Source organism: Egretta garzetta, unplaced genomic scaffold (genome assembly GCF_000687185.1).
Source record: "Egretta garzetta isolate BGI_Z169 unplaced genomic scaffold, ASM68718v1 scaffold12, whole genome shotgun sequence".
Lineage (NCBI taxonomy): Eukaryota > Metazoa > Chordata > Aves > Pelecaniformes > Ardeidae > Egretta > Egretta garzetta.
In genome coordinates, this window is record NW_009258795.1 from 1,249,007 (window position 1) to 1,275,804 (window position 26,798).

Genomic DNA, 26,798 nt, shown 5'->3' on the forward strand with positions numbered 1-26,798 from the left:
GAGGAGAAAAGCCAGACACTGAATTTGCCTGAAAAGGCATCTAAAGAGCTGTATAAATTGAGACCGAGGATGGTTCCTTAAGCACTCTGCTCTTGGAAATCCTGGCTGCGATTGCCATCCGGGCACGTCCAGCAATCCTGGAAATTTCTTTCTGAGTAGCATCACTCTGAAAACTTCCACTCACAAAAACTCCAACCAGTAAGAGTAGGAAGGGAGAGGAAAATGAAAGTTACCCTTTGGCATGCATATCTTTGTGAACAAGTAAGCTTCAAGGACATTGTTTACACATGAGAAATTAAAAGTTTCAAGAAAATATCCAGGAACACGTTTGTCACCTGTATGACGTCACTAAATGACTTCAAGATAGGCTACAGTGCTATAAGAAAGTCGAGAGGTTTGATGATTACCTTACAAGCTCAACGGTTTCATGATTTTGATTTGATGAAACACAAAACAATGTCATTAAAACACAATTTGAAGGAGAGGTTTCCAGTCCTGGATGGCGTGTTTGGTAAAACATCATAGTTCTTCCAAAAAACAAAACAAAAAAAAAGCCAGAAGACCACATGCTAAAAGTTACCTTACTTGATCTTTTCCAACTCTTCCTCATTAGCATGGTCTGAAAATAAAATAGAGCATTTTAATTACCTTCTCTCCACAATACAGAAAAGGAGGTCCATTGTCTCCAACGGGACAACCCACATTTAACCACCACTACAACTGAAGCAGCGACACGTACACTCCAGCGACAGCTACACAAGACTGAAATAAATCCAGACAACTAGCAGCGCTGCTCGCACCCAGGCACACCTCCCCGGGAGGTAATGAACATCTCATTTCCAGGGACAATGCGTTTTGTGAAATCGTGTGGAAAAATAAAGAAAGAAAGGAAGAATTAAGTAAGCAAATGAAAAAAATGGATGTGCCATTACTGATAGTGACTTTGATTTTGACTGATACTTGAATGATGTTTTTTTTAATATCAATGTACTCCAATTTTTCAGAACGCTACTCTTCAGCTCACAGGTGTCGTCACCTAAGAGAAACCCTGCGTGAGGCTCCGCAGACAACATGCGTCTATGACAAAATCCTTAGGGTTACCACTGCTAATTAGTTCCCAGCAGTAAAAATAGCTCTATTTTTTTATAACTATGCACAAGGGATAGAAAAAAAATCGTACTCTTTAAAAAACCCCAAATGCAGTAGCCCTACACCATTATGTAAATAATCTGTAAAACCTTGGCACTGCTAGAGACAGTGCTCTGACCTGCTGGGAGGCAAAGTATCCACAGACACAGACTGTTAGTCATTAAATAAAAGACATTCTGGTCAAGATGGATGTGGACAACTGATCTGTGAACACAACTGTTGCTTAAAGCAGTTCTGCGGAAACACACAGAAATTAATTTGTACAATTTAATAACATTTAGCAGCCTGTTCCTGACACTGAGCAAGAAAAAAATCAAAGGCCATTAATTTCTACTGAAACTCATGAAAACCAAACTCTTTTTTTTTTTATTAACTATTGCAAAACCACTTTCTTTTTCAGATAATGGAAATAAATTTCAAAACGCAAACATTTTCCTTGCTAAGAAATAGCAGTATTACATGGGGAAAAAATGAAAATGGGAGCAAATATGTGGGTGTTATACTTTTGAGCTAGCCAGAAACTGTTCAAACAGGCACAGTTTTTTGGGAGGAGAAGAACAACTAGCTGCTGAGGAAAAACTTTAAGTTGCTATGGGCAGTTAAAGCCTAAAGCCTCTGCCGTAAGTTAATGATAATGGTAGCACTGCAGCTTTTGGAAAGTATATGCTGGATGTTTCATAAAGCTGGAGAAAGCCATTTAAGTCATTTTTATAGGAGGGGCATGCAAGAACTTAGCAGGTTGAGGCCTGCAGCAGGCCCTGGAGAAGACCTCCGAGTTCCTGCAGCCACAGCTCCTCCCTTCCTCGTCGTTGCTGGACCCTACGCAGCTGCAAGTCAGAGCACAACCCCAGCTTCGCTGGGCTTCGGGCCAGGCTGTGGGCGAGGAGGAGAATATGGTCCGATAGCTGAATTAACTCTGGATCAAATATCGTTTCAGCTCTGAGGAGTTCGGTTTGAGTAGCAGCTACAGAAACGTGCAACTGTACTTCAGCGCATCAGCATCATCGCCGGCTGTAGCAGGATAAGCTGAAGCCATCATAACCACCCTTGGAAGCCAATAAAACAAAATATATAGCATAGGGCAGATTATGATGGAGGATCTACATGGAACTATTTCATCTGAAAATATTCCATGCCCTGAGTCCCCTCTGTCATTCTTTTTTCCCTAAGCTGTTATTATCCCTCCAGCAAATTAAAAAAGAAAAAAAATGCATTATAAGATTTAAGAGAGCAAGCAAATTGACAGAGCATTAATGTCGTTAATATTTTCATATGAAGCAAAAAAAAGTGTTCGGCATCACTTGGGATAGATGATTTAAGGAAAAAACAATGCCGTGAATTTTGTCCTCATTAAATAACAACATCCAAGTAGCACTCATATGGTCCCTTTTTTTCCATTTTTCGATGCTACTCGGGCCATTGGCAGTGACGGAACAGCAGTCCCCAATCTCTGCTGGCCCCAAGGCAACAGTTCTCATCAAGCTACCAACTTCCTAATTTCCTGTAGCTGAGAGTTGCCTCTAAGACCAAGGTTGGGAACGACCGCTGTAGGGAGGGCTCGGGAGACATGCGGCTCTGCCAAACTCACGGTCGCTCTGCAGGTTCTCCAGTGACGAAACCTGTGCACTGAACTCTGCTGGAGGAAGAGCCAGAGAAGCTCACATGCGCTGGGGCACCCATGGTTACAACACCGAACACAGGCTCTGCAGACAGCGCGCACGCGTTTTTCGTTGGCACGCATGCAACTGCCATCAGCACACAGGCATGCACAGCGCTACAGGGATCCGAAGGGAAGTGTTAATAGAACACTGAATTAAAGAAACAAAACAGATGTCACTGGAGCAGGTCTAAGAAAAAAAAATCAAGTCATTCCTCGTTCTGACTGCTTTTAAACTGGTCGTCAAAAGGAGGAATGAGTGAGAAATACAGGAAGTACATCATTACCACATTATTCCTTAAAAAGAAGAGTTAAAAATAATAAACTTTTCTTAGAGCTCACAGGTTTTAACATTATTCTACATTCATACTTTTTCCATACTTTTTTCCTTCCAGTCTTTGTTTACACTAGTTTGTTTACACTAGTTATCTAAGCTATCTGCCCTCTCAAAGCAAAAAGAATTAGAAATGCTGCATTACACTAAAGGACAAGTATTGTTAACAATGAATTATTGGAACTAGTGCTACTGCAACTTAATTCTGTTAGGCTGGAAAACGATTATAATTTGCACAAGTATTAAAGACATTCTCATTTCTGCGGTGGCGTAAGAATAATTAATTCATCAATTTTGATTCACAATTTATGATTGTTCAAAAATCAGAACAGATCAGGTTGCCTTCATTTATCAAAACTCACAAGAATAGGACTTCTGTTCGTGTACGTAGCTTGCATGAGATATTCCAAGATTGTTACTTTAAAAGTTCATATTTTTATGCCTTTAGAAAAGCACTGGCTCACAAAAGACAAAGATACTTACACACAGGCTTTCCTAGAAATTTTGATTTGTTCACGTGCCGACACTCATACGTTAACAGTCAATAACTGCAGGCTACTTCTGCGTTTTCTTCCAAGAAAACATACTACAAAGATCAGTGTGTTCTTACTTACGAAACCAGCACACCGAATCTCCCTTATTTGAAACCACGTCCGATATTCTTCTGCTGGAAACACACAAATTGTAAACTGCCTAAGCACTGTTTTTCACAATCCACCAGGACTCAGATACTCCCCTCTCCTAGTCTGTGACATAAATTTACATACAGTTACACAAACAGATGCATATGTTAATATTCTTAATTGATATCTGGATGCAGAGATGTAACCTTTTTTGATCTTGGGCAACGGGACCTTCCAGCTGTAAATTCTAAAGGACATCTCGTCAGTCAGCACACTGAGAATCTGCATTTCATCAGAAGTTCTTTCAGAAGGACAGGGAAGAGGATGTCCCCGTGCGTACCAAGTCTCGCTCTCACATCTCCAGTCTTCACAGAAGACAGTTCCACCCAAAACAAAATAAACTATTGCTCTTTCAAACCGATGGCTTGTATTTCAAATCATTTGTAGTGATACCTCTCTCACAGACAGGCGGCGATATGCAACAAGGCTCCCAGTTCTGTACCATTTAACTTCAGATTTCCAACCGGGGTATCCTATCCTCCAGCAGCGCCAATATTTTTTACGTGGTGCGACAGGATGCATCGTCCTGTGATATACAGCTACCTTATTGTGATACGCCAGTAAAAAGCTTTGCTACAAGACCCGTGCTCTAGCTACATAAATGCATTCCTTTTACCTGTACATCAGTGCAAGACCTCCAAAACACTCCCGGCTGCTCCAGTTCAGGCAGCAAAGGCATCTGCTTGGAAAGTCCAATCCGCACCAAAAATTTTCCAGATGACACATGACAGCAAGTCTCCTTTAGCGGGGCTGGGTTTGGATTACGACTATAAAGCTGCCCAATACACAGGATCAGGCACAATGCTGCTTCTATGGCTACATGGGGAAGATAATACTTCTTTCTCTGAAGCTATTCCTTCTTTTATTTCCCCAATGGTCTTAATAAACACTCTCTTTTTAAGTATATGGAACTAAAGTCCCTGAAATGTAAGTACTAGAGGTTATTTTCTGAATTCTTCAGCTTGCTGGTTTAACCATTTCACACCATTCACATGTGGCAACATGTGCAAGCAATTCAGAGTTATTGCCTGAACAAATTAAAACTTATTCAGAAGAAAATATATTTTTGAAATGTAGGCTATCATATACGGATATGAAACCAACAAGGCTTAAGAAAATTTGCAATGACTTAGGAAAAAAAGTGATGTGAAAAGACAGTGTTTCTATGCCTTTGATGCAGCAGTCATTAAACCATATTTAAAGGTGCTCACAGGTTTTTATCTGAACATTTCAACTCTACTATTTGAATTATTGCCTACACAGAGATACCCAAGTAGAAGGGAAGCACCAATCATTCAAGCAGAATGCTACACAGATTGGGAATGTAGAAGTTGCTTTAATTACTACTACTTTATATGGTGCACATTTCCAGAGTGGACAAGAATTAGCCTCGATCCTCTAACATAACCTTTGAAAATGTATTGATCTCAACCATATTAGATTCAATAAAGATTATCCTTATTATTACAAGACCTTTTAAAAATAACCAAGGATGACAGTTTAATTGGAGCAATGCATTTTGTAACATATCTACTCCTCAGAGAGTAAATAAAACCTGATAAATAAATAAAAAAATACATGTGGTAACTGAATAAAAGATAATTGCGCCTTGAATTATTAAACCCCTACCACACTCATATAGAGCAATTCAATATTAATTTTGTAGGTCATCTTCCCTGCATTGTGACACGAATGCTCTGATTATACCACAGCTTCATTGGAACTGCTCTGAGATCCGTATTTTGGGAAGACTGGCTTCTAATAATAAACACAAAGCCTCAGATTAGGCATCAGAATCTTAATCTGAATCTTGGGCATTTTCAGAATGAAGTCCCATATAAGGGTTTGAATGGGAAGATAAACTGCTCGCTTGAGCTAAACGAAGAGGATTAGCTTACCGAACGGAAAGCTAATAATGAAAGTTGTAATGGCACAAAACCAGTTCTCCCTCCTATTACAACCCCTCAGCTGGATATGAAAAAAGTTCCTGCCCAGCAAGTCTATGGTGCTCCCTTTACTTCTGACGTTCAGTTGCAAATTCACCCATACCCACACAAAAGACACGCTACACTGCAGTGTCCTGGTTCCCCTTTCTCACCTGTGATTTTCTTGAGTGCTCTTTGTGCAATAGCCCATACCACCGAGTGTCACAGTAGCTACCCTACCTGCATGGCGAAAAAAGGAAACTAACATGCTGTGCACACAACAGCTCCTCACATAACAATACAGTGTTTCTGTGCAGCATGATTTAGGATTATCACAGAATCCCAGAATGGCAAGGGTTGGAGGGGACCTCGGGAGATCACCCAGTCCGACCCTCCTGCTAAGGCAGGGTCACCCAGAGCAGGCTGCACAGGGCATCGTCCAGGCGGGCTTTGAATATTATGGCAGGATAATGCCAAAGCCAGTGGAAAAACAGGGCTGTTACCAGCTGACTCAGAAATGCTGGTCTGCACCCAAATACACACACAAAAAAACCCACCCAGAATGAAATACGTTTTTCAGTTTAAGTGATAAACACTTTTGTGGTGCAAATTTGCACGAGAGTATTCTGAGTTGTCTGGACAAACGTATTGCTAAAAGAAAGGAAAATGCACTGTTCAAATAAACTTCCTGCATGTTTTCCACTATTTTTGTTAAGTTCTAGCAGAACGTCAAGAAGAAAATTGATGGGTGAGAAACCTGTTTTCAACACTCTACACCTCTGTCAGACCAAACACCTAGTTCCAATACCTGACTTACTAGGCTGTTTAATAATAGCTAAGAGAAAAGTAGAAAAACAGCAACATTCCAACCCGGCAATATCCCTCAGGCATGCAACAGAACGACGTGCTGCGCTGCAGCACACAGAAGCATACATCCTCTTAAAAAACCCACAGTCGACCATATCCATGGAAAATCCTGGCCCTCCCTGAAGCCAAAGGAATCCACATTATTTAATTAATCCACAAATTAATCCACATCTCTGAGCAGATGTCATCTCTCTCATTTCTACCACAGTTGTAGTACTTCTGCTCAAGTCAAAAGTCAACTGACAAGAAGCTCATAAAATACATCCAACTAGAGACAGACTTTGTCACAACCAACAGGATCTATAAAACTGGAAACTACCTTCACTCACGACTAAGCAGCTCAGAAAACTGAGATTGATGAACTAATTGCAATAAACCTAGAAAACCACACAAATTTTGTAATTTAAATCTGGTAGTGAAATTGAAAATTGTCAAATACTTCACCACCAGACGCAAAAAAGCAGAAATACTACCTTTCTTCAAGTTTCCTTATTTTGAGCGTGGAATAGGATTCAAATGTTCTTATCTAGAGATGGCAGCACTAGGTCCAAAATTCTTCACCAGTGGTTTACTGATATTTTTTCATATTAATCAGCATCATTCACCTGAAATAGGTGTTCCATCTGGATCCCTCAGTACTACCTCAGGGAGGATCCAGTTCAGATGAAGTATGCTGTACTATACCAGAAAACACTGTCCAGCGTTATTTTAAGAATTGGAAAATTCAAATTAATCTCAGAACATGTGGTTTACTCTTGTCCTTTAAGTCACCCAACCGCAGAGCAATCGCAAGAGCGATGCGACATATTAAAATATTTAAAATTACCACTTCTCGCTGTTCTTCTCTGGGAGCCAACAGAACTGATAACAATATACTTCCCAGATCATGGTCAGGGTAATGAGGATCCTTCAGACTCAAGGTAACATCTGTTTGCCTACAAGACAAAAATATATGCATTTATTCTGATTTCAGGCTCTCAGCTAATGAAATTTCTGAATCATGAGAATTAAAGCAATTTGCACTTGCATGAAACTACTTGAAAATGGCGTCACAAATTTACCGTGTTTCTACTTTTAAGTATTTCAGTCTAAGCATGCATAGATAAATACTAAATACTGTTACTCCATGTTAAGTACTTATGCGTAGTGCAGTAATAAAATCTGAACTGTAACATTAATGGATTAAAAAACAGGGAAAAAAAAAGTTAAACAGTAGATGGTAATGCTGTTAGTGAAGATAATATAAAAACAAGATTAAAGAGGTTATAAAACAAACTGCTCCATAGACACTGTAAAAAATGTTGTGCGTGATCACTTAGCATATTAACATTCATATTAAAGTAATTCCCTAAATACAGGTGCTTTTGCTCCGCCAGTTGTATGTGGGGTAGGTTTACATAATTATTTTCCAGCATAATGTTCTATCTGCAATTCCACAAACGTGGTATTAGCTGGCAACCATAAAGAATGACTCCGCAGGCTTGTTTGTGCCATACCTGTTTAATTCCAATGAAGTGAGATCCAGAAACGCCGAACCAATAAAGTCATCTTGAAGTCCAAAGTCATAGTCAAAGACCTAAAATGCACAGGAGATAAACGCATTTTTCAGTGCGGGAAATTTTTGTGTCTGTGTGTGTGTGTATTTTCTTGCTTTATGAATGGTTCTTGAAACTCCTTTTCCAGAGTTAAGCCAAATGTTCCTCACATGTCAAACCAGGACTGTCTGAAAGTAACCTCCAACTTTCTGGCCACAAAATCAGGTTTGAAACAGCTTATGTAAAAGTGAGAATGCATCATGTTCAAGCACGGGGGTGTACTACTACTAGACTGCATATGTGAACCACATCAACTTTATAAAAACATTTTCATAAGCAGTAAAAGATAGAAGACCAAGAGAATAACAGAAGTTAAGCAGCAGCATTGATTTGCTATATATTAACTGATACCTTCAGCAATTTTGCAAAACACAGGCAGGAGGGCGGGGTATACGATTGTGAAAAGTGGATTATTACAGTCCTTGCATCAGTATTGGGAATGATAAAATTGTAGGTTTTGAAGGTTGCATTAAGTTTTGAGGGCTTAGAAATGTTATAATCTAAGATGAAAACTTAATGGGTGTGTGTAAGGCAACAGTGACATTTATTACTCGACTATGAGGACCCTGCCTGCTGACTTCCTACCTAAAAGAGAAAGCATCTGGACAAACTTAACGACATCCACACAGGAATCTGTGGCCAGTATGTGGAATAGCATCAATGATTTGGGATGGACTATGCCTTCCCCAGTTAGGAGGAAGAATAACAAACTGGGGACAGCATTTGGAGGGAAATAAACAAAAAAAGTGAAGTCCAGAGGAGGCCACAGAAAAGATCTGAGGGCTGGAGCCCCTCTGCTATGGGGAAAGGCTGGGAGCGTTGGGGTTGTTCAGCCTGGAGAAGAGGAGGTTGTGGGGAGACCCTAATTATTTTCCAGCATAATGTTCTATCTGCAATTCCACAAACGTGGTATTAGCTGGCAACCATAAAGAATGACTCCGCAGGCTTGTTTGTGCCATACCTGTTTAATTCCAATGAAGTGAGATCCAGAAACGCCGAACCAATAAAGTCATCTTGAAGTCCAAAGTCATAGTCAAAGACCTAAAATGCACAGGAGATAAACGCATTTTTCAGTGCGGGAAATTTTTGTGTCTGTGTGTGTGTGTATTTTCTTGCTTTATGAATGGTTCTTGAAACTCCTTTTCCAGAGTTAAGCCAAATGTTCCTCACATGTCAAACCAGGACTGTCTGAAAGTAACCTCCAACTTTCTGGCCACAAAATCAGGTTTGAAACAGCTTATGTAAAAGTGAGAATGCATCATGTTCAAGCACGGGGGTGTACTACTACTAGACTGCATATGTGAACCACATCAACTTTATAAAAACATTTTCATAAGCAGTAAAAGATAGAAGACCAAGAGAATAACAGAAGTTAAGCAGCAGCATTGATTTGCTATATATTAACTGATACCTTCAGCAATTTTGCAAAACACAGGCAGGAGGGCGGGGTATACGATTGTGAAAAGTGGATTATTACAGTCCTTGCATCAGTATTGCGAATGATAAAATTGTAGGTTTTGAAGGTTGCATTAAGTTTTGAGGGCTTAGAAATGTTATAATCTAAGATGAAAACTTAATGGGTGTGTGTAAGGCAACAGTGACATTTATTACTCGACTATGAGGACCCTGCCTGCTGACTTCCTACCTAAAAGAGAAAGCATCTGGACAAACTTAACGACATCCACACAGGAATCTGTGGCCAGTATGTGGAATAGCATCAATGATTTGGGATGGACTATGCCTTCCCCAGTTAGGAGGAAGAATAACAAACTGGGGACAGCATTTGGAGGGAAATAAACAAAAAAAGTCAAGTCCAGAGGAGGCCACAGAAAAGATCTGAGGGCTGGAGCCCCTCTGCTATGGGGAAAGGCTGGGAGCGTTGGGGTTGTTCAGCCTGGAGAAGAGGAGGTTGTGGGGAGACCCAATTGTGGCCGTTCAGGGCTTAAAGGGGGCCCAGAGGAAAGGGGGGGACAGATTTTTTTAGTAGGGCCTGTTACAATAGGATAGGGGGTGATGGTTTTAAACTGAAAGAGGTGAGATTCAGATGAGAGGTAAGGAAGAAATTCTTTACCCTGAGGGTGGTGAAACCCTGGCAGGGGTTGCCCCGAGAGGGGGTGGAGGCCCCATCCCTGGGAACATTCCAGGCCAGGTTGGCCGGGGGCTGTGAGCAACCTGATGTGGTTCAAGGTGTCCCTGCTCCTGCAGGGGGGTTGGGCTGGGTGACCTCTGGGGGTCCCTTCCCACCCAAAACATTCTATGACTCTGTGATTCTATGACACTACAATTTGACCATGTCTTAGAATATGTGAACAAGCATAAAAACTGAAATATTTCACACAGTGTGTTCGGAGTACAAACACGGATAGACGTTACACCCCTTGACACACCCTTCCTAGAAAAAAAATAAAAATACATACACTTATTCCCTTATGAGCCTACTGCAGGGTTGATATTTGACATAAATAAATCAAAACAGATAGCTATGGTGTAAGTGTCCTTCTTTAAACCTGCTTCTCTCTTTTGACAGTGCTGGGAACGTGTTGAGTCCTTAAGAGTCACTAAGCTTAACAGGGGCAGGAAAATGCCAATTGAGAATTAATAATTAACTTTACGCTTTTCTAACAAGAATATGCCTTATCTGAGCAGAAAACATGAAACAATAGTACAGATTGATACTCAAATGATGTTTAAGTTGCATTCATCCACTAAAAAAGTCTACAGTTCCGTATTTCAGTTAAAATTTTTGTCATGCATTTGAGACTAAGACTGATACTGATTTGAAGCGTTATACCATGTCAGAACGATCAAAATGTTTACGTAGGTAAGACTTAAGTTTCCAATCTTTCCCAAAGTCTTTTGACCCATGTATGCTCTAATTAGAACCCTAAGAGTATATTTTTCCCGATAAGATTTTTAGAACTTAATTTTTATGTACTGTATTTTACACAGTTCAGGATCATTTTGGGATATAGATCACCATAAACTACTGGGGCCAGAAACGCACATTTCCATTCCATAAACAATAATAATAATAATAATAATAATAATACATGAAACAAAGATCAGAGCTTTTCTAGTTTCCATTCCAATATGGATAGCTAAGAAGCACTATGGCCCTGCTGCTAATTACCGAGGGCATTGCTGACCTCTCTTTGATTTAAACTCCAGCTATCTGTTATTTTGGAGTAAGTGATCCCTCTATTATGACAAAATCATCCTCACCTGTGATATACGAAGTAGAGTTACAACATTAAAAAAAAAAAAAAAAGCATAAAGCATTAGAAAACATATAAGCAAACTCGCTGTGTTCAAGTACAAACAGAAAAGAACCACAACGTAGGAGAATTGGACACACGTCTTGATAAATTCTCAAATTAACCTCAGCAAAGAATTGCTTTTAATGGGATAGGTTATGCCTCATATCATTATGCAATGATATTTCCATAAATAAAAGGGATGCAATTTTTTTTTAATTTTGACATCATCATTACACCGATGTAATTTAAATAATTTTCACCTCTAAATAGTCTTTAGTAATGCAGTATCGCACAGTAAATTTTTCAGAATACAGAAATTACAAGATATAAATTCTTTCAGTAACTCTTTGGTTGTAATTTGACAGACATAAGTAAGACAGCATCTCACCTTTATGTACAATGGTTCTCTTGGGTTATCTATGAGGATGCAAGCTTTTTCTTCCCACACGGGATTGAGGTTCTTGTGTATTGTTTTACTTCTAAATACTTCTTTTCCTCCAAGTTTGAACTTGACGTAGGGATCACTGGTTCCTGTTAAAGACACATATGTACTGTTAATTATGTCCTTTTAATACATTAAGAGAATGGAGACCAAATTACCTTAAACAGAACTAAATGTAATTTCTACTGACAACCAAATTAAAAACAGCAGCTGAGGAAAGAATTTTTTATTGTCACAATTTATTATTTTCCACGGTGTCATTACTCAGGTAATTCATGGTGTTAGCAACAAATGGGTGCTTGCATCACCTTCTGCTGTTGCAATCCATACTCAAAGTCATACATGAACTACTGGCTATTCCAGCGTAGTTTTTAGTTAACAGAATTATGTCCTTATTACAAGTAGGATTTTATCTTAATGCAATCACAGAAATTAGATTATAAAGTTAAAATTATTCCTGTAAAGTATTAATCTAATTATCCTCTGCCCTTGGAAAGGCACAGGCCCCACTGGCACCACTAGTGTAACTCTTCGTTGACTGCTGTGTCCAGGCTTCCCTCTTCCACAGAGACACACTTCCTACAACGTTCATGATAAGCAAATAAACTCTGAAGTCAGTCCACGAAGTTCACATGCTTCCTACAGCCATCACCCACCTGCAGGAGAGCACGGGTCTAAGCCCTGCCACAGCTGAATAACAATTAACTATGATGAGAAAGACAGCCTTGAGGGCAACTGAAAGAGAAACGTTAAACACAGCAGGAACGGGGAGTGGATGGGACATGGGTGTGGAAGTGTCAGAAGGAACAACTGGCAGAAGGAGGACTCTTGGGGTAGCACGTGCTGGGGGCACAGAGATCAGCAGCCACCCAGGAGCACATTTGTGTCCTCTTCTCAAGACACCCATGCAGGAAGGCAAAGGACAGCAAGCAAAAAGCTGATGGCACACACAAAGGTGTGGCAAGACTGACAGACAAATCACTGCCAGCTACCAGAAGGTACAAAATGGCACATCCAAAACCAGCGCAGACATGGTCACCCCACTAGCAGAAGCCCCGGAGACATGAGGAGGACCAGAAGGCTGGCGTCCTTCCCCTGCCCATCGCACAAGACCCCGACAACACATCTGTGCTTGTGGCTGTGAGCATGTGGGCCTGAGAGTGGGGAAGCAAATGACCAAAATCAAGGTTTCAGTTTAAAACTAAAGCACTTTCCCCAGCCACGAGGTTTCACCCTGAGATTTGCTATGTTGCCGTTACCACACTGCGGTCCTATTTTGCACAATCTGACCTCAACTCCCAGCGCGTTGGCTTGAGCTGACATGGAGGAAGGAGTGAACACAGGGGAAGGAGAGGGAGGAGGGAAGTGGCCAAATGGCTCTTTCACTTGTGTCCAGCAGTCTCACCAGGGAGACCAGTGGCTGAGCAGCAGGAGGCTGCCCCATGATGAACGTTGGAACCATCACGAGCCGTCGCTGCCGCTGGAAGGAGCAACCGCCCCCCCGCTGCCCGTTCCCCTCTGCCGGCACCAACACTTCAGGAACTGGCCAGCAAATGGATTTGGGAAGAGGTCCAGCTGAGGAAGGCAGGCATTTTGCAGCTGGATGGGCTCCAGGGCGTAGCTACAAGACACAGAAGTTGTGCCTGCGACGGTCCTGATGAAACCATCGCCTCCATGGTGGACTGAAGAAAGACTAAGTCTTTTGCACATTTCAATTACAAAAGATACAGGTACATCTTTAAACAAAAGAAAAAAGCTGGATAGCAAATTCAGACTAGTATCTTCCCTAAAATACCAGCTGGTAAGATTTTATTCATATGTATTTTAGTGAAATTAATTTTAATGAAAAATATTGCACAAGATTTGTATTTCTATTTCTCTCTCAGCTACTTCTGAGCCTTAATAATATTTAACTGATGCAAGACTGTCTTAAAATAAAGAATAATTCTAGCACGAATAGTATTTGCATCTTCATGAGCAACAGCAAAATTATAAGGCAGGCTTTTCTTCTTTTAATGCTTTTCATGAGACAGGCATATTCCAGAGGTTCGTGTTCACATCCACTGGGAAATGCAGTCATTAGCTTTTGTTAAAATTGCAGCATGCTCTTCTAAAAAAAAAAGGCTGTTATGACCGGAGCTCTTTGCACTCTTTCGTGCCGCCACAAGATGTCAGTACACTTTACCTAAAATTACACACCCCTTTCAAAGAACTACAGCGGTGGAAAACTGTGGTCTCACACATGATGGGGTTACAGTCATTCCCTTCTGAAATTACTGGGGCAGAATTTTAGTGGCATAAAAATGTTTAGTCTAGCGCAATCAACTTGTTCCTTGGTCATTCAAGTGGTGGTGATGCTCTTTAAGGCAAAGATGACACATTTGAATTAATTCTGTGAAATGTGACGAATACTTTGAACACGGATGCCAACAAATCAACAAGAGTAACACAGGCCACAGCTGCCCCGCAAGCCATAATTCTCCCACTGCTTCTCCTCACCATTGCCATGAGGCACCGATAGCTGGCCTTCAAGCACTATCTTTTACTGTGCAGACTTCACAAATCTCAGAAACCCTTTCAAAATTTGAAACTGATGTGAAAGACCGTTTCACATACATAGCAAATAGGTTTAGGATCCAGATGTCAAATAATTTAATTTGGTTTTATGTGTAAATTTAGTAGTAGGGTGGGTCAAATGTTATTTCCACTTACAACACACTGCAAAGCCTCAGGGTTTGTATCGCTGAGCTATGAACGTAGAGAACCACTAAGAAGCTTGCTTCCACACATCTCTAGTTTAAAGCTCACAACTCATTAGGTCCACTTAGTTAAAAGCTCCACACCCTTCACAGACCTCTTCCATTCCTTGAAAAGAGACCATCAAAGTTATACATACACAAAGAATAGGTATAGAGAAAGACAAGGTTTAAAAAATTAGTCTAAACAGCCGTGCAATCATTCACCACCGCCTACACCTAATGGGAGGGCAAAAGGAGGAGCAGAACAGAGACCAACACTTGGTCCTCTCTCAGAGACTGGCAAGGGTTGGAAGGGCCCTCGGGAGCTCACCCAGTGCCACCCCCCTGCCCAAGCAGGCTCACCCAGAGCAGGGGGCACAGGACAGCGGCCAGGCGGGGGTTGAAGATCTCCAGAGAAGGAGACTCCACAGCCCCCCTGGGCAGCCTGGGCCAGGGCTCGGGCACCCTCACAGTCAACAAGTTCTTCCTCCCGTTCACCTGGAACCTCTTCTGCTTCAGGTTGTGCCCATGGCCCCTTGTCCTGGTGCTGGGCACCACTGGGAAGAGTCTGGCTCCGTCCTCGTGCCCCCCACCCTTGAGATATTTGTAGGTGTTGATGAGATCCCCTCTCAGCCTTCTCTTCTCCAGGCTGAACAAGCCCAGCTCCCTCAGCCTTTCCTCCTAGGGGAGATGCTCCAGTCCCTTTATCATCCTTGTTGCCCTCCTCTGGACTCTTTCTAGGAGTTCCTCATCTTTCTTGAACTGGGGAGCCCAGAACTGGACCCAGTGCTCCAGGTGGGGTCTCACCAGGGCAGAGTAGAGGGGGAGGAGAACCTCCCTCGCCCTGCTGGCCACGCTCCTCTTGATGCACCCCTGAAATGCACCAGGCCACCATCCAGCACTGCTCTGTGCCACAGGATCCCAGTTTTAATATAGAACAACAACGATTTTCACACATATCATATAATTTTAGTCATTGTGCGTTCGTATTGATATGGCACTATTACTAATAAATCAAGCATATGTTAATATGTTATTTAAACACATTATGTAATAACACACTAATACATTTTTAATCAACATCAAGAGTTGAATTTGTATGTTTTTGCTCTTTTTTTAAAGAGAAGAATAAATTCAGTTTACTTGGGATCTTATTGTTAGCAGTGACTACAAGTTCCTTACACAGAACCAGAAAAAAATCAAAGACCACTCAGAGTGAGCCTGCAAGAACCTGACATCGGTCACAGATCCTTGTTACTCAAGCCTCCAGCTTTCCACCAGTTCCCTGCTTACCAAACCATTCAAATGAACTGGACACACCACGGCCTACCCGCACAAACAACTGTCTTATCTGTAGCAGCTAAGAACATCATCGTGGGCCTTCACTGACAAGCTTAAAACCTTCTCTTAAAAGAACAAATGGTGAGGTGCTGCTCTCATGCTGAAGGACCGCTGTTGCCCGTGCCAAGGCAGCAAGGGCTCTTTGCACGGGGTTGTGGCCTCTCCTTTCCTGGGAAACACCATCCGGATTGCATCTCATAAGCAGGTAAAAAAGAAGATTAAAAAATATTTCGCTGGAGAAATATTCAAGGTGTTTGCCTAAAGGAATATTAAACTGGTTTGGGTTTTGGTTTTTTTTTTTTAAATGCCAAACCATAGCATTGTAATAGAGTGGAAATACAGCAAAGGTAAATTTGGCCAGAACAATGAAGTAGTATTGGATAGAAAGAACACACATTCTCAATAAATTGTATACGTTGACTTAATTGGTTCCCAAGGCTCCCTAAGAGGCTTTTCAACATTATTAGACCACTTGTTGAACAGACTTTTTTCCTTAATGAAATCCTATTTAATGTAACGTGATAAACTGCTCACCAAACAAAATTCAACAGTGAATACAGAGGTGAAGGTAACCATGAGACCAAGTAATGAGCTTGAGACTGCTCCCCCGTAACTGCTGCTAATGAGACAGCAAGGATGAGGCAAAGGTCTCCCATATTCCTCTACAGTATTTTTGCACTTGACTGAGTGTGGATGAAATCAAACTACCAGCACACTTAAAAAACCTTGGCTGAAGATCTACCTATCGCATACAGTAACAGGGCTCTGAAATCCTAAAGGCAAACTTTAGAATCTTACACTGAAAAGAGAGAATAGGGGCTATAGAAAAAACAATGTAATATAGATGAATGACACTGAAAAACTGCACTCTCAGCCATCGCTTTGGGTAGGGATGTTTTTCATCTCCACTTCATATAACAAAAAGAAAGAAATTACATTCAGAAAAACGGTGAGTTAGCAAGTGCATTTATTGCACAAGCTAATTAACTGATTTAATGAAAACTGTTTAACTACAGCATGGTTAAATACATTCGTTTTTCCACCACTGCTATTCACTCACAGTTTAAACGTTCGCAACAGAACCGAAAACCGTACCCAAGCCCATTCTGAAAAATAAGCGTGACTGTGACATAAAAGCTTTTGCATAATTCAGGTGCTCATCACTATGCAACTCAAATTTTACCTTCAATTTTTTCAAAAAAATTAAAAAACTAACTTTCCCCTGGGGAACGCCTCGTTTTCAGCCTGCTAAGACAAAAGTTTCAGAAAGGGAAACAGAGCAAATCAGAGAAAGTCTCTTCTTCTCCTCTCCCTATGGCTTTAGTCACAGGGGAAAAAAAAGCAAAGACACCAATATCGCAGGGTCTTCGCCGTAGGTAGTTATCACTGCCGCAAAGTGCACCATGCCGGCACAAGAATCTTTTTTCTTTTACTTTCCGAGCTGCTAAGGCTAAGCGGTAATGTGATAAAGGCTGGATCCCCATCCAGGTCCTGATGTACACCACGAGCCCCCTTTGGATTCACCACACAGGCTGTGGTTTGAAAAAACAGAAGCTTCAAATAGTATTAACTGGAAATGGCATTAATTAAATAGGAGTTACTGCTGTACAGGACATAGGAGGAATACTGCAGGAATAAGCACAGTGTAAAAAGCAGTAAACACCCTATCAACATGGGGAACAGAATTTTTCATTGCTGCGAGTAATCAGGCAATGTGCACGTTTCTAGAAGCGAAAACAAGGTAAAAGCATGCTTGTAATTCATCCACACATAGAACTATAACTAAACCTCCAGCATGGCTTGCTATTATTCTTCCATTTTACTTTCAATCTTGGGATTGTTTCATTTGATCTACAATTATTCGAAGAGAAAGCAAGCCACCAGAGATGTGCAGAGATGCCCAGTAACTTTGATGTCATAATCCCTGAGAACTTTAATTATTAATACAAACATTTGTCCTGGATTCATTGCATGAAGAGCCTTTTCACTGACATCCAGCTCTTTCCCCTTCTCTCTGACTCCTTCCACGCTCATTCCCCTCTTGACGGAGTTTCTCGGTCTCCATTTATTTTCTTTGCTACAACCAAGGTAGAAGAAAAAGTGGGGCGGGAGTTCTCAAGTATGTGTCAGCTGAGTACGTCAAGCAAAACACGTTAGCATTTTGCATATTTTGTATTTTCAAACTACAATATGAAGTGTCTCACTGAAAGAAACACAGAATATGTCTGTTCTGTCCAACCTCTTATTCTGAGAAGCAGGGAAACTGCTTACCGCAAATTATATTAATTTAACAAACAGAAATAGTAATTATTATTATATGTCCTGTACAAGAGGTGCCGAACCTACCTTCCCAATGGTCTTCAGCAACCCCCTAAACACAACTAAGCAGTACAAGTACAACACTAAAAATGACAGCTTTTCCACAAAGAAGCCTACTTTCTGTCCTTCTGTCCACCTAGCAAAGAACTTCCCACCCAATTCACCTAAAAAGGTCACCAATTAGTTTAAGCGATGCAAAGCACTTCTGGAAAACTAATATCCTAAGAATGAAGATGCCAATTACAAATTCGCAGCGAGCACATGGATGCTACAGGATGCAGAGTTCTTCTACTCAAAAGTCAACAGGGAATAAAAATTTAATTATTCAGTGCCCATTAAAAAAATATTGGTTATAGCAATCACAGTTTTTTATGGGTTTTTTTGAAGACTTATTCCTACTACAAAAAAGAAGGCTGCTTTAGTACTGTATTTCAGCACAGCCCATGATAAGTATCTTCGCTTAGTTTAGTAAATACTCATTTAAGCACATGCTAATTATGCGTGTGCAATAGAAGGAATGAAGAAACGTACTGGCACAGAACAGAATAGACAAAAAGCAAATGTGCAACGGTCAGCCTCATTTCAAGAAAACATATTTCATTTTAAGCATGACAGCAGTCAGATTCACTTAAACAGGGTTCAAGCATGCTACAGAAATGTTTTCCTTGCAGCTCGAATTATTATTCTAGTTAATACAAATAGAATTACATCCCTTAATCAAAGGAAACACTGTTGGCCCTGCCCCTTAAACCTCAGGACTGAAATTATAATCTTCCTGAAATTGTTTAAAGCATGACCATTTGTTTTTCAAGGCAGGCAGCTCTTGCAAAATCAGTCAGAGGTTTCGCCTCTTCTGGGACAAAGACAGAGGGCTCTGATTTCCTTTGTCTAAAAAGCACAGCTCACTGTTGGATCTTACACATTACAACTTCCAGTTTTACAGAAATAATCTTTTTGATGCATTCTTGCAACCGATAAACATGTGAGCTGCCCTCCTCAATGTAACAGCACAATGATCTTTCTCTCCAGTAAAATGTGAAAGGTTTTCTCCATTCCCCAGGGATAACGAATTACTACTCATTAAATTTAAACTGAAGTAAAAGCTGAATCTTAAAATTAAAAAAAAAAAAAAAATGCTAGGCAAAGCAAAACCAGAAGCCATAGCAGCCCACATATGTTTGGCACAACAAAAAGAGGTGTGATCTATATTTAATACCTTGGTTGAAACTGATACTTGTTGCATATGCAATCCCAGTTAAAGTCACATAAAGGAAAACCTACGCTATGAAGAAACATTCACAGGAACATACTATGTGATTCTTGCCTTAAAATAATAGAAAAACTTAATGTTGGCATTTACTTATTTGCATACAGTCATCTGAAAAAAAGGACATAGTAGAATTATGCTAACAAAGCAGGACTTTCTATTCTCTTTTAACAATCAGACACAGAGGTGTTTGATGCCTTCTAATGACTTTGAGTTAACAGACCAGATTCTTCCACCTCAGTCACCAGAGGACGATGGTCTGGAAGTCCCAAGCCAAGCTGCTGCTACCGTTCCTCTGCCGGTTTACCCGCATTACCAATAAAAGGCTTCACAGGGATTTGGGCTACTGGAGTAGTGGGGGCCACCGAAGTGCTACGTCGTCCTCCCTGGCCAATAGGTCACACAACTGGAGGAATCTCTCTTTTTAGTCTTGCCATAAATTCCCACTGCAACAGCCTACTCAGGAGCATCACTCAACTTTTGACACAGGTATCTGCACTTGCGGTGCTGGGGCACTACAGTTGACGTGACAGCCCAATAAACTCCCTTTTTCTACCTTATTTTAGCACTGTCAAAGCCCTCTTGCTTTATCTCCATTACTTTATAGCCAGAGGAGTAAGATGATTCAAAGCTTCAGTTTACAACTTGGGAAGACTTACTCAGTGATCACCTACATTCATGCAATGGCGCAGAGACGTCCCCAGGAACATACACGCTTCTTCCCCTCTTACGAATATTCATACCTTCTTTGAGAGCAAAAGCTATTAAAAAGGAACGAAAGCCTCTAGAAATACTGGCAGTAAAGAGGTGTGTTTTGTAATCTGCAATGTTAGCACTATGCTCAACATGCCTAGCAAAGGGAAAATCCATTTAACTACACAATACATAGTCATGTGAACTTAAAGTGAACGATAAACACATTCCTACAACAACTTAAAGAATAAGAGTCATGGCAATGAAACTAAAGAAAGGGAAATCATTCGAGATTTGCTTTTGAATACATGTATTTGCTGAATATGGAGTTCCCTGGTGCATTTATTATGGAAGAGAAAAAGAAACATGCTTTATTCTCAGTACTGATCTTAAACCAGAAATAGATATTTTTAAGCGATGGTGAAAAAAGCTGAAGACTAAAAAGCTATAGACAAAGAAATCTGGTCCCTAGTGTTATTACTAGAATCTGCAAACAAGTTTTGATTATTTTTATGCTTTTCGGAACTAAAAAAAATGGAATCACAACTACAGTTTTATAGTTCCAGAGGAAAAAGCTCCAAGCAATGCCTCTAGACTGTGACAGTTCACAAGGAAGACCTTAGACAAGTACAAAGCCACCTCGTGCGCACTGTGGATGAAGTGTATTGGTCCGTCAGCAGGCAATTAGCATGACTCCCATTTTGATAAGCCCCAAGGGACTGGGAAGCACGACAGGAAACTCCACCGTGCACCCCCTAAGTACCTCCTGCTGCTCCTGCTGGACTAGTAGGAAGCTTTTTGGCCTCCAAGAGGAATTTGTGCTCGTCTGTAATAGATTGTCCTCGCTTAAGCCCAGCTCTTCCTTCCTCCTCAGTCTCTTACCACATAGCTCACGCCAAAGTCTCCACATCGCCTACTGATATGAAAAATGGGGCTCTTCTGCGGATGAAAAGCTGTTCCCTACTCTTCCTCATCTGTCTGTATCTGTCTCTTGCACGTGTCTATGTGTTTAGGTCAAGATCACTCAGGGATGGATTGTGCCCATGATTCACTTTCCTGTTTGGGACATGGCAGCAAATAAATAAAAATAGAAGCCTACCAGGAGCTTTATATCATCTTACAAAAATATACTGCAAGTCCTTTTCATAAATCTGAGCTTCCCTGCAGTCCAGCTGGGGACGTGTTATAAAGAAACACAGCGGTTGGGTTTTCCTAGGCTGAAGTCACATTCTGAGCATAGTCGATGCTGAAATCATTTTTAGACAGAGAACACACGGCTCTGAATTTTTACAGTCACAAGACCTCTCAGAAGACAACACAACAGAGGTGAAAACAGCTGCAGGAATGCAGAAGGTTCATTTCCCACGACCGCTGTCTTTTACACTACAGCTTAACTTGCACCGCAACGTTTGTTCACCGCACTCTGTATGACAAGAAAATAACAGTATGAAGGACAGACAGCAAGCAGAAAAGGAGTATTTACAGTAGAACTATTAACCTCTCCTACTGGCAAACCCCTCCTTACTTGTTATAGTGAGAGCCACCCCGAATATGACTGTAGGAAGTCAGCTTGAAACCAGTACAGAAGGCAAATGTCATCAGAAGTGATGATACAGTATTCTGATTGAAAATCAGCTCATTTCTCACTCCTGATATGAAGATGAGTTAATGCTCCCAGTCAAACCGATCTTCATAACGATAAATAATAACTACCCTGCTTATTGTTTTGCCTTGTTTTGCTTCCTAAACATCTTGCGAAGGCATCAGTGGAGAAATCAGTCCAAAAAGACTGCAGAAACTGGATTAATGGACGGCATTCTTTTACTTTACATATGTCTTCCTGAACACAAAGGAAAGGGAAGGAACATTTTGCACTTAGAAATGCTGTTCATAGAAGTGTAGGTAATAAAAAGTGTCACCAGGTGACAGACTGAGACAATACAAGAGCTTTACTTTGCACGGCTCACTGGGTCTCCAGGGAAATTCCACATGCTGTAGTCCAAAATACTGCTTTAGACAGTATTAAAGCATTAAAACAGGAGCATAGGTAGGAAAAGGTACAGAAGGGAGGCAGGGTTAGTTACGGGAGAGAAGGATTTTTGTCTCATTCACCCTTCTGCAATTCACAATTCTGATAATTCCCATTTTTGCCTTTAATTAGAATAGTATTTGCTAAGTAATCAGCTAAGACCAGAATGACTCTGTCCCAACAACTGCTCTTAGTAACTTCTCTGTATTGATGTGCTAATCCAAAAGTGTTCCTTACCACAAGAGTGGCAATAACGTGATCGCAGCAGTGCCATCCAATGGCACTGTCTCAGAAAAGTTCTACAAACAAGTCTGAACACCAGTTCTACTCTTTCTCATACTTCAGCATGAGATCAGCTGAATGGGCGCACAAGACCGGTGATGCCTTAAAACGGGAAAAAAACATCCCTGGCTTCACATCCTGGAGAAAACATCATCAGAGAGCTGGACTCCTAAATTTCAAGTTGTATTATACTTGACGTTATATCGTGGAACCATAGAATGCTTTGGGTTGGAAGGGACCTTTAGAGGCCCATCCAGTCCAAGCCCCGTACATGAGCAGGGACATCTCCAACCAGGCCAGGTTACCCACAGTCCTGTCAAACCTGGCCTTGAATGTGTCCAGGGATGGGGCCTCCACCACCACTCTGGGCAACCTGGGCCAGCATCTCACCAGCGTCTCATCACCTCGAGGTGTACCACTCCAGGTGCATCGTTTCTTACTGACACCTTACGTTACACTTTGTATGAGTACTTCAAGTTTCATTAGAATTCCATCCTTTCTTCTAAATTGGCCTGTAACCAAAATACAGAAAAATACCCCAAAGATCACCTCTGAAGAGCTATTCATGAGTGCTTAGTGGACAGTTTCTCTAGTTTCTATTTTTAATTGTAAAACTCAACCCCTCAGATGGCCTTTTCTATAAAACACAAGAAACCTATCGACAGTGTTTTCCCCAAGGAGATAACTACTATTTTATTGTTTTCTTTCTATTGCATTTTTACAGGGTTCTGATATATGGTACAGCCTATTTTACACACGCAGCTATTACGGGAGAGGAAATTATGGTCCACTCAAACCGATGGAAATTCTACTAACAGCTTCAATGGATAAGAAATAAATTAAGTAATCATAAAATCTGGAGTGTACCTAAAATGCTCAGGAATCCTGCTGTTTAATATGGCTTGCGATGTCTGAACCTACAATGAACCCACTCAGCCCACGGCCCATCTCAGCACAAACGTCATCTTTGCTGCGTATGGATTTTCCCAGTGTACTGCAAACTGATAGTTTTAATTTTGAGTGCCTAAAAGCAAGTGATCAAAAATGTTTGAAAGAACTAGGAAGTTATTTTTGTGTCTCATAATTACATTTTTTTGATATCCACTCAGTCATATCAGTAAACATTTCTGCATGTGCTCTGTAATTCTCATAAATAAATCTCCATTTGGGGAATTACTATTGTCGGGGGGGGTTTATTAATTTTTTCACTAAATTAAATAGCCTACTACCCACAGATGTAGAATCTGGCTCCAGAAAACCTATTTTTTATTTGGATGCCTGAACAGCAGGGTTGTGAAGAAGCTGGTGAAGTGTATGAACCCACTGACAGCAGTGTTTGAAAAATGCCTGTGCTTGCCAGTTTCTGCTGTGGGAGGCACAGAGCCAGCGCTTGCCAGCAGCTTCTGCCAGACCTTGCCACAGGGGAATTCACAGCAACTGTTGCTGTCTCCAGAGGTATCAGGGCTGAGTTTATTTTGGAATTCTCATAGACATTTTCATTGCACAATGGCAAGGAATGCTGCTAAACCATGTCCTCAAATGATTTAATAATCACAGAATCCCAGCATCCCAGCCTGGCGGGGGCTGGCAGGGCCCTGGGGAGCTCACCCATCCCACCCCCCTGCCCAAGCAGGCTCACCCAGAGCAGGGGGCACAGGACAGCGGCCAGGCGGGGGTTGAAGATCTCCAGAGAAGGAGACTCCACAGCCCCCCTGGGCAGCCTGGGCCAGGGCTCGGCCACCCTCACAGTCAACAAGTTCTTCCTCCCGTTCACCTGGAACCTCTTCTGCTTCAGGTTGTGCCCATGGCCCCTTGTCCTGGCGCTGGGCACCACTGGGAAGAGTCTGGCTCCGTCCTCGTGACCCCCACCCTTGAGATATTTGTAGGTGTTGATGAGATCCCCTCTCAGCCTTCTCTTCTCCAGGCTGAACAAGCTCAATTTACTTGAGACAGTCCACCTTCCTATGGGAATAGACTCCCCCTGAGAGGCATTTAAGAAAGGGCATTTGGCCTCCCTCTTAGCAGGCTGCCATGCAGTTTCCTCAGGTGTTTCCTTCTTCTCGGGATGGAAAAATGAGGAGAAAAACCAATGGCCATAGTGTGTTATGAGGAACACGACAAGTCAGATGCTTACCGAAATACAAGGGAGAGCCTTGTAGGGTGCAAATGACAGACTGATTTTTTTTCAGCTTCCCATGCAACGGGGAGAAGCTGACCCTCAAGGGGGGTCCCCTCGAAAAGGGAAGCCACATCAGAAGGAAAACACTGCACGCAGAGCGAGCGTCATCTGTTTGCTGGGGGCCAGCGAGCAGGCACCGCGCCAAGCCGAGCCGAGAGCCCAGCCGCTGGCCCCATCCTCCCACGGACCCCAGCATCCACCCCAACCCAGGGCAAAAGGCCCTGCCCCACCTCCACATAAATCGCCCTGTAAATGTTGTCACACACATCGACATGCTGGAAAGCAGCTCTGCTGAGAGGGACCTGGGAGTCCTGGGGGACGACAAGCTGACCATGAGCCAGCAATGTGCCCTTGTTGCCCAGAAGGCCAATGGTATCCTGGGGTGCATTAAGAGGAGTGTGGCCAGCAGGGCGAGGGAGGTTCTCCTCCCCCTCTACTCTGCCCTGGTGAGACCCCACCTGGAGTACTGTGTCCAGTTCTGGGCTCCCCAGTTCAAGAAGGATGAGGAACTCCTAGAGAGAGTCCAGAGGAGGGCAACTAGGATGATAAAGGGACTGGAGCACCTCCCCTACGAGGAAAGGCTGAGAGAGTTGGGCTTGTCCAACCTGTAGAAGACAAGACTGAGAGGGGACCTTATCAAGACATACAAATATCTTAAGGGCGGAAGTCATGAGGATGGAAGCAGTCTGTTTGCAGTGGTGCCCAGCGACAGGACTAGGGGCAGTGGGTGCAAACTGAAACATAAGAGGTTTCAGTTGAATATGAGGAAAAACTTCTTTACTCTAAGGGTGACAGAGCACTGGAACAGGCTGCCCAGGGAGGTTGTGGAGTCTCCTTCTCTGGAGATAGTCAAGGCCTGCCTGGATGAAGTCCTGTATAACATGCTCTAGGAGAGCCTGCTTTAGCAGGGGGGTTGGACTAGATGATCTCCTGAGGTCCCTTCCAACCCTTGCCATTCTGTGATTCTGTGTGATTCTGTGACATGCATTCACATGAATTCCAGAGTGACAAGTGCGCCGAGCTGCCATTTCTTGTTTCATCATCTTATCCGGCAATCATAGAATCATAGAATCATAGAATCATAGAATGTTTTGGGTTGGAAGGGACCACTAGAGGTCATCGAGTCCAACCCCCCTGCAGTCAGCAGGGACACCGCCAACTAGATCAGGTTGCTCAGAGCCCCATCCAACCTCCAGACATTTGCACCCCAGGCCTTCTTAAAAATGGTTATTTTTGACTCAGATAAAAGTTCCTGTAACCCTTCTGAAACACCTTCACATAAGCTCACGTTCTTGCCCGTTCTGACTCAAACTGAACAGAAACCCTTTGATTTGCATCCAAAACCTAATGATAGCTGCTTTCCTTTGTATTAAAGAGCACTCAAATTCCATACCTAATTAAGACATTAAAGTAAAAATATAATTAGAGAGTTACTTTGATGGGTGTTCACAATTAGTGGCATGAAAATACAGATCCAAAAGGCCTTTTAAAAGTAATTTGGCAACTGGCTACCTGCTACAGCATTTCTCTTTGGTTATCGCCTCGTGACTACTTGCCACATTCGGAAGCTGGCGTGAGCACCACAAGACTGATTTATGTCAACAATCCTCTCATCTCCCCCCTCCAGGACACAGAACAGGGTCGCGCTCCTATCATTCTCAGCTGAGTGGCAGACTTAGCAATATTCCACAACAAGCAAAATTCATGCCATAATCCTGGTCTAACTGAATCATAAGGATGAAGAGTTTCTCAATCTCCAAAGCCACACTGCATACGCTGTATTTTAATCAAGTTAAGGACTGAATTTCGGCATCCTACACTAGTGAAACCCACGGTTCAAACGTAAATAACACGCTCTGTAGCTAGGCTTAAATGAAAATTCTTTTCAATAATTTTAAATGCATTGATTATACATAGGTTTGCTTTCAATACTGTGTCGTTACACAAAATTAGTAGTATCTTAAAGGGTTACTGAATCATCTCGCTGTACTTGTTATCCCACTGGCACTGACTTCTATATCCTGAAAATGTGGATGTGTAC

General features: G+C 41.9%; 1 protein-coding gene across 1 annotated transcript in view; it reads right to left on the reverse strand.

Moving 5' to 3' along the window:
• Positions 1–26,798, reverse strand: part of MCTP1 (multiple C2 and transmembrane domain containing 1) — a 193,874-nt gene that overhangs the window by 147,814 nt on the left and 19,262 nt on the right. Inside the window, exons 3-5 of the mRNA XM_035889310.1 lie at positions 11,856–11,998; positions 9,172–9,251; positions 7,442–7,550 (exon numbers count right to left, since the gene is read on the reverse strand). Coding sequence (XP_035745203.1) covers positions 7,442–7,550; positions 9,172–9,251; positions 11,856–11,998 — 332 coding nt within the window. The remainder of the gene's footprint in view (positions 1–7,441; positions 7,551–9,171; positions 9,252–11,855; positions 11,999–26,798) is intronic.